General features: G+C 36.5%; 1 protein-coding gene across 1 annotated transcript in view; it reads left to right on the top strand.

Moving 5' to 3' along the window:
* Positions 1-4,081: 4,081 nt before the first annotated feature.
* Positions 4,082-17,550, top strand: part of LOC144442505 (gamma-butyrobetaine dioxygenase-like) — a 161,620-nt gene continuing 148,151 nt past the window's right edge. The window contains exons 1-2 of the mRNA XM_078131866.1: positions 4,082-4,258; positions 8,829-9,052. Coding sequence (XP_077987992.1) covers positions 8,852-9,052 — 201 coding nt within the window. The 5' untranslated portion in view covers positions 4,082-4,258; positions 8,829-8,851. The remainder of the gene's footprint in view (positions 4,259-8,828; positions 9,053-17,550) is intronic.

Genomic DNA, 17,550 nt, shown 5'->3' with positions numbered 1-17,550 from the left:
CTCGTTCTATTTCCGCTAGATTTTTAAATTCGGAATGCTGCAATTGAGTGTTGACCTATTTGTCTTTTAAGTTTATGTTTCGCTTCTGTGCTATGATTGGTCTTTTTGGATATAATTGACTTCATATCTCATTGTCTGCTATTACGTCCCAGTGTTTAGTTATTGCATCTCGTAGATGAGATCCGTTAATATAGAGACTGTATGTTGTGTTGAAGACCAATGGGATCTCATTTGTGGGTGTCCAGCGAGATATGTCTCACAATTGCACAAAGTGTATCATCACATGGCATCAGAAGCTACTGTATGTAGTTCCTGAAAATTGGATACTAGTCACTTTAGATGTGGTATGTACACATACTTTGCAGTCTGGCGCAATGCAGTCAGTTGTCGAAGCACTTGACTCGCCAGTTACACAATCGACTATAGCATTCCAAAACCACCACCTGTGTATCTCCTAAAACTATTATGTGATTCTCACGAAAAACACATTTAAATTTAAAGGAGAATTCTACACACAAACATGCATGTGCATTGGCTCTTGGGCATCACCCGAAATAGCCGACATTCCATGAACTGGAAAGTCGCATTATTGAAATCTACACGGATAAAATATCACTCTGGACACATTTCAGGGGTGGCGTTTTCATGATATTTTGTGGCACCCAAGTTGAACTAAATAATCTGAGTGAAAAAATAAACCAAATACATCCAACTTTCAAATTTTCGTTGGAAAGCTCAGATACGGAAGTAACATATCACAATCCACAAATGTCAACGACACCAATAACACAAAGTATTGGATATCAAAACTCATTCCAATATTTACACAGGTAATACTGCCGCCCGAACTCAGTCTTCAAAGGGTCCATTAAGTGTCAAACGATCAGATACATACGAACATGTAGTAACGAAAAAGAATTTCATAAGAAATTAATATTCTTCACGAAAAGAGGCTATAATGAAACAGAAATAAATACTAGTAACCTGAGTCCACAATCATAATACTGGCATCTCTATTTGATGAACAATACAAGTAAACTCTGGGCAAACAAATACGGAAATACAACACTCCTCAATACTATACTACACTACACTACACTACACTACACTATAATGTAGTATAGTATATACTATTGTATAGTATAGTATAGTATAGTAAAGTATAGTATAGTATTGTATAGTATAGTATAGTATAGTATAGTAAAGTATAGTATAGTATAGTATAGTATAGTATAGTATAGTATACTAGTAGTATAGTATAGTATAGTATAGTATAGTATAGTATAGTAAAGTATAGTATAGTATAGTAAAGTATAGTATAGTATAGTATAGTATAGTATAGTATAGTATAGTATAGTATAGTATATAGTATAGTATGATATAGTATAGTATAGTAGAGTATACTATAGTATAGTATAGCATAATACATGTATATATAAAAAGCATAGTATAATATATAGTATAATAATAATAATAATGTTGGTTTCTTATATAGCGCTTTCCCACTCCGTGCTCAAAGCGCTTTACAATTATTACCCCTGGCTCGGATCAGAATGGCACAACGGCCCTTTTAACTTTTAGGTTATTCATAACCTTTGAGTATATATTGTAGAGTATAGTATATAGTATAGTATACTATATAGTATAGCATGGTATATAGTATATAGCATAGTATAGTATATATTGTATAGTATGGTATATAGTATAGTATAATGTAGTGTATAGTATACAATACCATTCTGTATAGTATAGTATAGTATAGTATAGTATAGTATAGTATAGTATAGTATAGTATAGGAGACCGATTTTTGAATTAGAAGACCGACACTTGAATTAGAAGACCAACACTTGAATTAGAAGACCGACACTTGAACTAGAAGACCAATTTTTGAATTAGAAAAATACGATCGGGTCGACAAAAACTCACTGACCTCCCCCCTTTGACCTCTGGCGCTAAGGGAGTCCTTGGGGGTTGTCGTCCTGACAGATCTGGAGGGTTTTTTGTTTCTATTAAGGCAACTTTTAGGTTATTCATAACCTTTGAGGTAATATTTCCCAGCTTTGAAAAGCTAACGTAAATGTAAGTAAAGTCACCGGTATGTCAGAGAACTTTAGGTGGTCATACCTTGGGTATAACAGAAACTGGAATCTGATGAGATGTGGTGATTTGTAGTGTCAATAACATGTAGTATCCGAAATAGAAAGTGTATTAATCCCTTCTGACAAGTTCATACTGACGATCGCGAGTAGAACAATTAGATTAACTTCTTTTATAAACTATTTCACTTTTCCCTCAAAGTGCAATATAAGTGAAGCATTGATTGTGAAACAGCCAGGCATTTACATGACATGTTCTGTAACTAGTGTGGTAGCTAGGTAAGACATATATATATATATATATATATATATATATATATATATATATATATATATATATATATATATATATATATATATATATATATATATATATATATATATATATAGGAAGTCAGTGGTAAGATTTGTCCGTAGTACAGTGCTCGATACGTCTGCACGCAGAGCGGAGTATATGTTGAGGGTAGAAGAAAATCAAGTCGGGTTTTTCGTCTCTACAAGCCTGTTTCGTGAGTAAATCACTCGTCAGGAGATGTTGATGTACATCAACATCTCCTGACGAGTGATTTACTCACGAAACAGGCTTGTAGAGACGAAAAACCCGACTTGATTTTCTTCTACCCTCAACATATATATATATATATATATATATATATATATATATATATATATATATATATATATATATATATATATATATATATATATATATATATATATATATATATATATATATATATATGTATATGTATAGTTATAGTTATGTTTGAACTAATAAGTAATATTAAAGAATGCATGTAAGATACAGGGACAAGAACAACTATTTACATGTACCAAATTTCAGACAAGGCTATGCCATTATAGAAAAGGATTTTTTCTATCACAAGCCAAATAAAATGACCCCCAGTCATAATATTCAAAACAGCATGACCCTCGACCGCCAATTTCAAAAACAGGATGACCCAACCAATCCACCGCCGCCCCTACTCACTGACAAATGGTAATACACCAACCGTTAGTCGGATTGGTAGGTGTCAGTTAGTGAACTAACAGCTGTAATTGACAAACAATAGAGTGTGCACGCAATTTTATAGCTGTATGTAGTGATACTACCTATGAATACTTGAATTTATCCCTATAAGAATAATTATTGTCTTTATTGAAATTATTAATCTTTTCATGTACCACCATGTAACCTAGGCATATTTCGAGATGGGGAGTCAGTGTATATATCAATAAATATTTCTCCAAAGATATTGAGTGTGCACTCTAACCAACTAGTACACACTATCAGTATGAATGTCAGCTGTAGCCCTGTATAGGTGCCTTGAAATAATTATGTAATTGATAAACAATAGAGTGTGCACACAATTTTATAGCTGTATGTAGTAGTGATACTATAATAATTATTTCAAACCATCTATACAGGGTTATAGCTGAGATGCATACTGATAATGTGTAGTATTTGGTTAGAGTGCACACTCAATATTTTTTGAGAAATTACCCAGAAGGCCATATTGAGTACAAAGAGTTGTGTCTGCTGGGTATCAATGACAATAATTATTTCAAACCACCTATACAGGGCTATAGCTGACATGCATACTGAAAGTATGTACTAGTTGGTTATAATGCACACTCAATATTTTTTGAGAAATATTTACTCATATGTCCACTGACTCCCCATCCCTATATATGGCTATACGTTACATGGTGGAACATGAAAAGATTATTAATTTCAATAAAGACAACAATTATTCTTCCAGGGACAAATTTAAGTATTCATAGGTAGTATCACTACTACTTACAGCAATTAAAATGAGTTGTTTCCTTGCTGACGGACAAGCTATGTATAGTTTGAGCACGGTCACGAGTGTCTGTGGTTTGAGCTAGTGAGGCTACTGTGAACAGCGCCCCCTGCGGTGGCTGATGGCGAGGTAGCTGCTACGTTCAGCACAGTGTAATCTTCCTGTGTGGATGACTCGTATCCAACTACATGTATTTATGTTCTGTCTTTTGGTCGTGTAAGCACAATCTGAAATTTTATGACGTGAGAGTTGTTAATTGAATGCACAACGGAACTACTAGACAGCGCATCATCAGTGAAAGTCCGCCGTGACCACGTACAAAAATCAGCGAAGGACATACAGTATACTAAAGCAAGGTAAAATGCTGTCATATATCTGTAAAAGACTGTATCTGTATCTTATAGTTAGGGACCGGTCAGTTTCTGCAGCCGGGGGGGGGGCGGTATCGGTGGATTTTTCCATCGGGCCAACGAAAGTCACTGACCCCTCTGTACTGTAAAACCCAAAACAGGCTGACTCCCCCCCCCCCCCCATCACGTATAATAACATGTGTCCAATTGTTACATGCAGATAGACCCACCTCTCATATCTTTGTACCGGAAATGATTCGGTCCGTTCAATCATGGATGTATTAGTGAGTCTCACTAATACATCCATGGTTCAATGTAGGTCTTTCATACCGAGCATCACAAGGCACTTTTACTGAATTTGACAGGATAATGGTTTCATGACGTGTCGCCCATCTTTGACATGCAACATGCAAAAAATCGCCACATCACACATGAAGTACTGACTACGTTATCGTTAATCCACTGTGCACCATACTATATCGGAAGGAGAACATGAAAACCTAATACTAATACATCCTGGATTTGCCAGGCATATCTCGTAGAAAATCAGAGTAATTTGTAGCTGTCAGCAGCGATTGCCGATAGTCGCCACCATTTGCCTCAGCATGCTTCAAACCATGTGATACACAATGATGCAATGGTCCGACAGACGCATGACAAATCCACTGCACAAAGTTATGCGCATAGTTGCACAATGGTTCGTCTATTGCCTACATAGGGGTGGACAAAAGTAAGCACTTCGGATGTATATGACTAAAACGTTTGTCAAAAGTTAGTGTACAACAATAGAGCAAGAAAATATAAACATTCTCATCATAATAACACATAGATATACTTCATTTTCATCAATTAAAATACGTGTTCTGCTCTTTTCCAAAACCAAAACGAAAGAGTTATTTTCGTCCCTCTAAAATCAAGCTGTCATTTATTGGCAAAAACACCTTCAGTTTTATTAAAAGTCTGGCCGCAATTTTGAGAGTCTGGCGTTTATACTTTTCTCAAGGAAGGATAAGATGCTAACTCGGCGATGGTGTCGTGCACCAAGAAATCTGTGCATGCACTTGTACTTTCCATGGCCACTGAACTGACCCCCTGCAAGATTACCACTGTAAGCGACTTGTAACTAACAACACAAGTGGGGAGGACACATTTCTAAGCAATGCAAAATATGAGAAAAAACGATATTTTCTACACGACAGAAACTCCATATTCAATAGAGGACAGTACTTTCCCTATGTATACTTTTCATTCACAAATTTGATTGTTTAGCTTACATTTTGCTAACTTCTGCATTCAAAGTGATTAGCATGCACCATTTTGACCTCGAAACAGGACGCACATACGAATCATATAACCATACATCTCACATTATATCTCCATTGTTGAAACAGTTTACAAATGTTTATTTCACGTAAGGAAATTGCTAATGTTTATTACTCAATGTGAAAATCGATATGCATGTCTCTGTAATAAACCGATAAACCAGCACGATCGTACAATGTACATGCAAATACGGTGGGAAATTCACATGTTCGTCTATTATTTAGTACGGAACATAATTCCTTGCACTGTACAGCTTGGCTCGAAAATAAAGTATCCCGTACTTTCGAATAGACCTGTTAAAAGTACTAAATGACGCTTCAAACATTTCATAATGTTTGTATACAATTGATACACAATGAATGAAACGATCCGTGCTATGTCCGTACTACTACTACTAGGGCGACATGATGAACTTACTGTTTTAGTGTTTGGTACATGGTGTAGGGTGACTTTGTTTGAACGGACATCTCCTTTTTTATGTTAATCTTTTCAAATATTATTTCTGAAAAAAGTGTCTTTTAGACGTTCAGAGAGATGTAAATATAATTTTAAAAAAAACAGGAAAGAATTACTCATCAAATAGAACTCATTAATATGCTACCACAAGTACCTGTTCATCCACTGAACCTTCCAGCACCTCTAGCTAGAATAGCTAGCTCTGCTTAGAGGCATTTTGGAACAGCAGCAATCACTGCACGTACTAGACAATGTTGATTTGGGGTACAAAAATAGAAATAGACCCCCTCACTGAACCATGTAGAAATGTTACCATGGATATTTTTTTCATGGGGAGACAATGTAGGTAATTTTTATACAACTTGTATATAACATTGTTGCAATTTGAATATTTTTAGGGTTACACGATACATAAACATAATCACAAGACACTGACTTCAACTTATACTTGTACAGTTGGCCTGACAGATGGAAAATAATCGTATTTGTGATTGAATACATCCACTGAAACACATGACTATGAATTCTCGCTACCTGCAATACAATTCTACACATAACTGTGGAGTCAAATGGAACGAAGTCTCGCGACAACGCGTTCTAATGTCGACAACTACACTTCCGGTCAGCTATGCTAATACTCAGGAATGTTTCTTTCCCATTTTCAGTTGTAGACATCTCTTGTAATTTTGCTCTGGAAAGACACTGTACATATTTAAATTTCCCACCTCCATAATTATATTAGCTTAAAACTTGCGTTTATCTTATTTGTTACAACTTAAACTGTTTGGAAGAAACATTCACATGTATTGACATAGGCGACCAGTGCAGTGTAGGTGTCGACAAATGCAAGCGCGGTCGCGAGACTGCATTCCATTTGACTCCTTAGCGATGCATAGAATTGTATTGCAGATAGTGAGAATTCAGTAATTTTACATTGGCAGGGTATTACTACATTTATACAGGGATGTAAGGGGGGGGGGGGGGGTTCCAATGGAAATTAATACTGAACATACTAAATATTGCAACTGATGACCCAATCAGTTGGGGATTTAAATTAAAGTTCAACAACCCTATTTTGTTTGTTTTGGTTGTATGGGTTTTTTACTTGAACATTTATCACAAGGAACAATTACAAAAAAGCAAATAAATAAAATAAAATAAACATGTAAAATCAAAAGTACGAGTACATGCAGATTTCTTGGTGCACGAAACCATCATTGAGTTAGCATCTTATCCTTCCTTGAGAAAAGTATAAATGCCAGACTCTCAAACAAAAGGAAATGAAAATATTTTTTGAGAAAGAATATTTATATACATTTATTTGTAGGTGTGTGTATACATGTATTACTTATTACTATGTTTATAGTATATAGAACAGTTTGTATTGCTTTGATATAGTGTACAGGCCTGTATATGCATGAATAAATATACATGTTCATGTATACAGATATTCATGATTACTAATTTCAATTTCACATTATCATGCAAATGTTTTTTAATTTTATTCATTAAGTTATTAAGTTGCTTTTCTTCTTCTTTTTTTTTTTTTTTGGGGGGGGGGAGTTTGGCTTCCTGTGCATTCTTATGAATTTTCATTTAATTTTTTTTTTACTATATTTACAATTCAATCAATTTAGGTGTAAAAAGATCATACCTTGAAATTAGGATTTTTGTCAGACATTTTTACATTGTTTTAATACATAAGTGAACAAACATTCAAAATATGTATGCAAATATGTTTAGTAACATGACCATGCCCATAGCAACAGCCAAATGATCATGTATATTGCAAAGATAAAATCAGGTTGGCTAGACAACTGGATAATCATTCAGCAAATGAACACCTACATGTATACCTAGCATGGATCAGTATGTGGGTAAACATTTTTGACAAGCTGTACAGTTGTGCTACAACGCCATTGGTGCTATTTTTCATGCATATGAAAGATATGATGGCACAAAAGAGGAATGGAAACTTTTAGCGTTATTAAATTGTATAGAACTTTACATTATTCTGTAACCTTGGATTTGAACATTTGGCAGTTTGTAAGAATAACAGACGACTACAAGTTTTACCATAGAGAACATATTATTTGTGCATCTATGATATAATTGATTGTTATGCAATAAAATATGAAACATTGTAGTTTGAAATTGTGTGATTTGCAACATTTTGTTTCAACAAATGTGAACATGAAACACACAAAGGGTTAAGCAGTCTTCTGAGGTACATGCACTGCTGGCAAAGGTCGCTGAAAGGCTGGTTGTGTGAATTCGTTTTCAGTGGCATGAGTGCTCAAGAAATGAGCATGAACATCATGTCCTGTGAGATATAACGACATGAAACAATACATGAATAAACAAAAATCTTGTATTATTCACCATAGCATTTATGTCCTTCTTTTATTAGCTCACACATTCACTATTATCTCATCCACTTTTATTTAATGGGTAAGGTACATGTACCTAAACACATTCAAGTACCCTTGATTGTTACTGTGAACAATTTATCTTTTATTGTGGGCTTACCAGTCTTCCTAGATAAACAAATGAACAAACACATGGTCTGGAGGGTGGGTGGTATTAACTTGCAACTATTCTAAAAGTAGACATTGTCTAAACAAAAACACTGGGCACTTGCCCGTGTGAGGGCGATAACTCGAGTTAATACGGTACATCAGATATAAGCTACCAGTTGTGTGCATGCTAGTAGGAAGCCATATTCCTATAGTAATTAGTGGAATTAAGAGGTAAATATAGGTTTAACTGTCTTCTTTGCTTACTATTGTTTTCACAGACACACAGACATATTTCACCAAGATGACCTTGCAATGTGTTGGTAGATTTTGTATCAGGGTTTCACCTTTATTCTGTCTGAGAAGTTTAACATCTATACATGTACCTGCAGCAAGAAACCGTAACATTTTTCTTGGGAGATGTACACTACTACAGATAAGAAATTCAAGCACAACACACTTGCCAAAGAATCTTTCAACAAGTACCACTGTGTCACAGAGAATGGTAAGAGTTTGATCCTATAATTATTGTAGGTAAGGGGTGTGTGTCATGAGTTTTGTTTTTCTCTGCCGGTGTTTCTCTCTACACGTACATACATATGTATCTACATTCTTGTATTTGTTAAGCTCATTCAGAAGCCATGAAGTCCGGTTTCATATTCATGTTTTGGGCTACTGTGCTTTTCTGTAATCGTATCCCAAGTTTTTTTTATTTATTTTATTTCTTTTTTTTTTAAATTAAATTTTTTATTTTCCAAAAGAGTTGAGTAACAACAAAAAGGAAGAAAAAGAAAAGGAGAAATGGTTACATTGCACGGTATACATTGCTATAAAATGTTATAAAGTGATTGGAATCCCATAATACAGAAGTGTCACTTGATTCTTACATTGTCCCACTTGTTCGAGCAGATTTCTAGCTTATTTTTCCTCTTCGCTATAAAAAGTTCTGTCTCTCTAGCGATTCTGACATTTACTTTGACAAGATTGAATGAAGGAATATCTTTCCTAATTTTGCAATCATAGACTGTTTTTTTGGACAATCAAAATAAGATGGTTGAACAATATGTTGAATGATGGGTCACCAAGAAGTATCTGCTTAGTAGACAATGTCAATGGTGCATTAAGAGCTTTCCCCCACAAGAGAAGAAAACTTTTCCAAATAACAACAACACATTCACATTTAACAAACAAATGAACAAGGGTTTCATCCTCCATATTGCAAAATGTACAGTAGCTACTGTTGACTCTCGGGGGATCCATACGACATACATGTAACACATAATTTGTATAGAGTATATTATGTAAAATTTTACACTGAAATTCTTGGAGCTTTGAATTCATCGTTGTCCAAAAGGCAAGGTAAAGATTTTTGACCACTCATCGTTATAAAAGATTATTGTGATTACACCCCAGATGAGAGAGTTCCTCCCAGCCTTTCAACTTATTTTCTTCGTTAAAATTATCAGCAACAAATACAATTCCTATTCCACATAAAACTGGTTAAAGACAGACTTATAATTCACGAAAATTTCTGAATTGTTCCAGATAACTTGGTGTTCTGTCAGGAGATTAGAAATATAATTGATTTCACTCCAACACACAAGGCTTTCCTTAAAGAAACTTGGAAGTACAACTGGCAATAAATTGACATTATAATTACATCGCAAAATAAGCTTACCACCAATAGGCCTCAGAAAGAAGTCTACTATTAATTTCCATGGGTGTTTGAAATCATCAATATGGTATCTACTTAGCCAAGTTACTCTTAAGGCTTTGTACAAAGCAAATATATCAATCATACCTATAAACCCCCTTCATTATATCACCAATCAGCGTGTTTCTACTAATCTGTCCGGACCTTTCATATGAAACGGTGAATATGACTATTTAAAATTTTTATACCCTTTTCTTGACTTGGATGAGATTAAAAACTTTGGGAAACAGCCTTTGACGATTGACTTGAGGACTGCAGGTGACAGTGTGTCTCCGGCCTCACTGTCAACGAGTACAGGTGTGCCGTCCATCACAGCACTGAAATACGGTGACGTTGCTGCACTGGCAGCAACTTGTTTTTTTTATTTTGACCAAGACCGAGTATCATTTCAGCCTTCAAACACGTTTACCTCGACACTTATTTAACCAACAAGTATACTCGTGATGTATCCAAATTAGTTTACATACCGATTTTCGAACAAGTTTTATGGCAGCAGTGTGACTCCACTGTTCACTTAGACGGCATGACCTCATTAGTGCTACATGTATGACAAAGTGTAAAAATAATGAAAAAAAGAAACTTGCTCACTGGAAATAAAAGTATTTGTACAACTTAGACATTACTTGTCAACACAATTGATATCTTGTTTTTTCCTTAATTTACAAAAAACACAATAACCAATTACATGTTAAGGACATGGCAAATGATTACTGACAAAAAAAAAGGATTCCAGCAATAAAAGTTCACAAGATTCTGTATAAAATTGATTGGCTTTGAATAGGTTATTCTATTCTAATTGTTGTCATTTTGTCAAAAAAGGTAATAATACAAAAATTCTGACTAGAAAAAAATCAATGATTTCTTAATTAGCCCCAACGGGGGCCTACTACGTTGGGCTACGTTCATCCATCCTTCCTTCCATCTGTCCGTATCCACCTGTATCTCCAATATGCATGCACCAATTTCAACCAAACCTGATACAAATGTCAGATGTTATAGAGGGCATATGCACGTCACTTGGTTTTACAACCCTTATGACAACAGCGAAAGGGCTGCCATGGCATATTTGTTGTAAATAATCACACTTTGCCACTTGAGCTCCTCCATAAATGAGCTGGTCGACTGCTCCTTGAAGTTCCCTGTGATACTATAGTACGGGTTGGGTATATCATATACGGGTAAGGTATATAATGTATATGTGTTGGGTCAGCCCTCAAATTAGGTGGAAGCGCCAGCTGGCAACACTCGTGTACAAATCCGAAACAGGTAATGCACCTAGTTACCTCACTGAAATGTTCAATCTTTCCAACCAAATTCATCTTCATAACACAAGATAGGCCAGTAAATGTAACATATACATCCCTACACTACATGTATAGTGGTGCTGTTCTATGGAACAATCTACCCCCTATCCATAAGGTCAGCTCTGGACTCATCGATATTTAAAAGACATCTTAAGAATGTAGTCTGGTAATGTGGGTGGATATCACTCAGCGTCTGTAACTTTGTGTTCTGGCTTGGCCCTTTTTTTTTTTTTTTTGGGGGGGGGGGGTATTTTGCACTGAAATGGTGTCTGTATATGAAAGATTAATAAATAAAAAAAATATAAAAAAATGAAAAAATAATATCTCTAATATGCATAGACTGATTTCAACCAAACCCTGTACAAATGTCAGATGCTATAGTCTGCATATACACATCACTTCGTTCCACAACCACAACAATAACGGCAAAATAGTGGCCATACAATGTATATGTCGTAAATAATCACACTTGCTAAATAACTTTTGAAGTTTAACAGATAGAGAATTCATTCAAATGTCTTCACCAATGTTATCAATCATGAGCTTTTCAATGGCACATTTACTTTTGACCTTGACCTCCATCTTCAAGGTCAAATAGCCATATTATTTTCAAAGTGTGTATGTATATCTCTGATATGCATGGATCAGTGTGTGAACTTAAGGGAAAATGACTACTGGTCATAAGGACCAACATGCAGCAAATGCTACTGGTCCTTAAGGAAAACTGCTGGTCCATACTCAATGTAGTTCACATTCACGATCTGTATCTACACCCCCCCCCCCTTACTTACAGATCAAATGATGATACAACATATCTTTTGATGTACTAAAGTAAAATAGAGTACAACAAATTTCCACTCACAGAGTCAAAAAATAACTTGGAAGCAAGTTTTGGATTTGCAACTGAGTAATTTTGATTCTGTGAGTAGAGATTTTCATTTGTAACTATGAACCCACAGACTATGAATATTAATTCTCGCATAATCTGTTCCTATAGACTATAGTGGTCTGAGACTGAATATTCATTCCATAGAAATACAGATCCATAGATTGTAGATAATGTGGGTGAATGAATCATTTAATCTACATTATCTGCAGTCTCTAAGACTAAGAGATCACAGTCCTCTTCTTCCTCACTGTACGATTCACTAAATTCTGAATCACATAATCCAAAGTCAGATTCAGCATCTTTGTCAACAGCTGATGTAGCTGTCCCACTCTTAGCGAACATAGACCCACAAATGCATCATAGCAGAAAGTTTTGTTGGAAAACTATCCCTCTTGAAAACTATTTTTTCGCTTTATTTCAATTTCCATCCACACAGTAACACACATCTATTCTATTGGTTTCATCTTCTTTCAGTGTTTACAAAAATGTACTGAAGCGTACCTGCCTTCTTTATTAGTTAAAACGCCATTTTCAGAGTAGTTTATATGTTTTCCGTCATTTTGCTTTGATCATTGCCACATACATTGGGAACTCCGGTAAATTGATCAGGAAACCCGCTAACATTTACCAGCTTTAATACCAGCCTTTAAAAAAAAAACAGTGGCAGTTTCGTCTTCTTCTTCGGAAGCTCATTGCTGCCTTCTAAATATATCGCCACATACTTATAAATACAACGTGGAACTGTCTCAAAGACGTTAAAAGTTTCATACACTTTGAACAGTAAACTTTACCACAGTGATTGTTATATGGCGGAAAAAACGCATGCGCAATGAATGCATAAAATGAGTCTGAATGTCTAAGACGTCCTGATTAGTCAAGACACAAATAATTAGAGAAATTCCACCAATTATGTGTTTGCTAACATAATTTCATAAAGTGAATGATGTATGCTATGTCATATGTAGACATGATATAAACATTGACAACAACACATGTAGTGAGCTAGCTCTGTCGCTTGACTTGAAGGAGATGTTGAGAGTAAAATAGGTAACACAAGATCAGATTCATGTAGGTGAAATTGGATATATATTCGAATTGGTCATAAGGACCGATAAGTTGTTGTAATTCTGAAAAACTGTCAGTCCGAATGGAAATCTGTTGGTCTCGGACCGAAGGACCAGCGTTAATTTCGCACGCTGGCATGGACTGATTTCAACCAAACCTTTTACAAATGTCAGATGCTATAGTCTGCATATACACATTACTTCGTTTCACAACCCCTACGATAATGGCAAAGTGGTGGCCATATTTGTCACAGATATTCACATTTTGGCCGATAACTCTTGATGCTTAACAGATAGAGACCCTATTCAAGTGCCTTCACCATGGTTATAACTGATGAGCTTACTAATGACAGACTGACTTTTGACCTTGACCTTCATCTTCAGGGTCAAAAAGCTATGTCTTCATATTTTGAAATCATTTCAGGTGTTGTCAGTGTATCTTTCTGATTACCTTAAAGGCCATACCATAGTTGTCCTTTTTGAACTGAAAGCCTGCGACATAATGTACAAACTAAAGAATTTGTTGTAGTTACTACAAGAAATACTGTTTTGAGGGCTATGTCTTCCATGAATCCTTGTTAATATTTCTTCATACAGAATTTTTGCATAACTAGTCCCCCAAAAGGGGGTTATTACATGGCCTCTATTTGTTCGTACATCTGTGCCGGTATGTCTGTCCGTCTGGCACCAACTCAGACATGCAATATCCAATTTCATTCAAACCTGGCACAAAAGTGACATGTCATATTGGACAGTGTATTTTTCTCTTTGGCAGTTTGTTTTTCCATCTTTTATCATACTATAAGCATGAAACACTTTAACAGTATATGAGAACACCAACAACTACAAATGTAGGATTGAGACTTTAGATTATACATAAACCTCGAAAGGATTATATTAGAAATCCTGTATTTCTTATTTGACCATCAGTACATTGGGAATCCAGTATTGTAGTCATTCCTCTTTCAGTCTGATGACATCAACTCCAAGAGAATATTAGAAATCCAGTATTTTATCTTTTAGGATGAGTTCCAACGATAGCAAATTGCTGGAAATCCAGTATTTTATCCTTTCAGTATTACCAGCAAAATTATCATTGTGGGTAGAAAGTCAAGATGTTGAGCAAATGTACTTCATTGTTAGACTCTCACAGTTTTCATATAGCTAAAACTTGGGTTATTTTGTATATACCGATATCTACTGCATAATTGTGCTCAAACATCCTTGTACTGTGCACCCTCATTGATCACATAAGGCTAACCATTCGTTGACGTGTTAGTCTGACACTCCATGTTATCAGAAAGCCCCAGGACTGTAAACACTTGTTCAAAATTAGACTGATAATGGCTTAGTCTGATTGGTCTTCATCTGAAAGCCTGTCCAATTTACTAAACATGAAGTCCATTGGTTGAAACGATGGATGCTTAGCTGAAATTAGATAACAGTGTGAACTTGTAACTAGGAGACTTACCCTGCTTTGTGCACTATGTTCAACCATGGTTAACCATGGTTAGAACATGGTCAATTACCATGATTGACCATGTTCTGATTTTGGTAGTAACTGTGGTTGACCATGGTTGACCATGGTTGACCATGCTTGGCACCACTCCACAGGTGGACATGGTCATTTACTGTTAAAATATCCATGATGCAAAACCATGGTCAATCATGGTCCACCCACAGGGGCATGCAATATTTCATAGATTGTTGTTTTCTTATTGTTTAGAATGCCGGGTTCTTAGGAAAATATCATACAAATCTTGCTGCTACAAATGTATCAATCTCGTCTCTTCCCCTTACATGTAGGAATATATAATCAAAAGGTTGTTATATTTAGTCTGTAGACCTGGAAAACAACAATCTATGAAACATTACACGCCCCTGTGGGTCCACCATGGTGTATAAGGCACAGCTGAATATTTTGGGATCATGGTTGAACATGTCTATACCATTGTTCAATATGATGTTGGATTATCTTGTGAAACCATGATTAGACATGTCTGACCATGGTTGGTCCAGGTTTTCAGGCATTTCTCGCTACAGTTGAACCATGCACTGTGGTCAGACATGGTTACAATGCGTAATCTGATGTCAAATCTAATCACAGTCAGACATGTCTGACCATGGTTTGACCATAGTCAGACCATGGCTAACCATGGTTACTTAGTCCATGGTCCGACATGTCTGACCATGGTTGGACATACAAACCACTTTTTGTACTGAATTTGATCCCACCCACGTAGTGAATTATAATTAGATTCTAACAGTAACTTTCAATGATTTTTTAACAGTTTAAATTTTGTGTATCGCCTACCAATTCTACTCAATAAATCATAATCAATAAAACACCCAGTTACTCTTGTCAACACAGCCTCTAACATCTCAACCTATGGGTAGTGGGGATGTACTCTTTGCGCTGACCACCCAATCCTTGACCAAGTGGTAGTCAACTGTTATGAGTCTCCGGATGCTTTCAGTTCAGGCCATGCATAGCGCACATCCCTGCCGCACTGCTTAGGTGCGTTTCTGAGGTGTTGGGGCCAGCAACCCCTCCACCTTGTAAATCTTCTCGCTACAAACAAATCAAACAAGCCTCGAAAGGAAGGATCTAAACGGAGACGACTTATGCATGCCCATCGACTACGAGAAACGGATTTGAGTATACTAGAGGTGAATGTCAGAGGTCTCAGATCAAACATAGGTGAGCTGTCTAACTTGTGCAAAGAGCTCAGGCCAACTATTATTGTTGTTGTGGAAACATTCCTGGACCAATCAGTGACAGATGGAGCAGACTGCATTACCATACCTGGTTACATCCTAAGCTGCCGCAGAGACAGACCAAATAAAACTGGCGGTGGAATTGCCATCTACTGCCTGGAAGGAATAGCCATTTTTCATGACATTGACTTAGACCCCGTAGAATATGAAGTGATGTGGTTTTCAGTGGCTCTCAGATCCCAGAAGCTACTGATAGCTGCAGTCTACAAACCACCAAGTAGCAATAGTGATATCATCAACTACCTAAACTCCAACACGTTATCAAAACTTGCAGAGTTCAGTGCCCAGTCTGTGATACTACTCGGTGATTTCAACGTTCATCACTCTGACTGGCTTGGCAGTAACACAACAGATGCTGCTGGCCGACATACACTAGAGATGTCCAACTCCCTTGGGCTGAGACAGATTGTCACTGAACCAACTAGGGAGGACCAGATCCTTGACCTGGTTTTGACTGACCTGGCTTCTACTACTACAACTTTTTCAAGATTAGGCACATCTGACCACAACCCTGTCATGGTCAAACTGGATGTGCCTGTCTATAGAAACAGACCTTACAGACGAAAAGTTTGGCGATATGACAAGGCAGACTATTGGGGTATGAGAGGTTACCTTTCTGCCGCTGACTGGACCCAAGCCCTCCAGTTTGATGACCCTGAACAAGCGTGCAAAAATACCACCGACATCATTTATAATGCTATGGAAAGCTATATTCCAAGCAAGTATGTTACCAAAAAGCCTGGCGACAAAGCTTGGTTTGATGACCATTGCAAGAAAGCTGCAACCAGGAAGCGTCGCCTGTTCAACAAGTCAAAGAAAATAAACACACAGGAAAATAAAGACAAATTTGTAGAAGCCAGAAAGAATTATAACCACATAGAGAAACAAGCCAGAAGAAGATATAACAACAAGTTGAAGGAGGAACTGTCAGACGGAAGTCTCAGCAGTAAGAGATGGTGGAATATGGTTAATACCCTTTCTGGAAGAACAGCCCGAGCGGAGATACCAGTGTTAAAAGATCAGAACCACATCTACACCACAGCAAAGGAGAAAGCTGAAAAACTTGGTCAGACTTTTGCAATGAAATGTCAACTTGAAAACGCAGAGGAACCTGCTCCAGACATTAAAGGGACACCACAAAACACACACTGCATGAAAACAGACGTTTAAGCTTTTATAAGCTAACGTAATCGCGTCGGCTCCGCTTCATTTGCCGTCGATTAAGCCGGCTTAAATTTCCTCAGGTGTGACCGG

Source organism: Glandiceps talaboti, chromosome 11 (assembly GCF_964340395.1).
Source record: "Glandiceps talaboti chromosome 11, keGlaTala1.1, whole genome shotgun sequence".
NCBI lineage: Eukaryota > Metazoa > Hemichordata > Enteropneusta > Spengelidae > Glandiceps > Glandiceps talaboti.
This window is presented reverse-complemented; position numbering and strand designations above follow the sequence as displayed.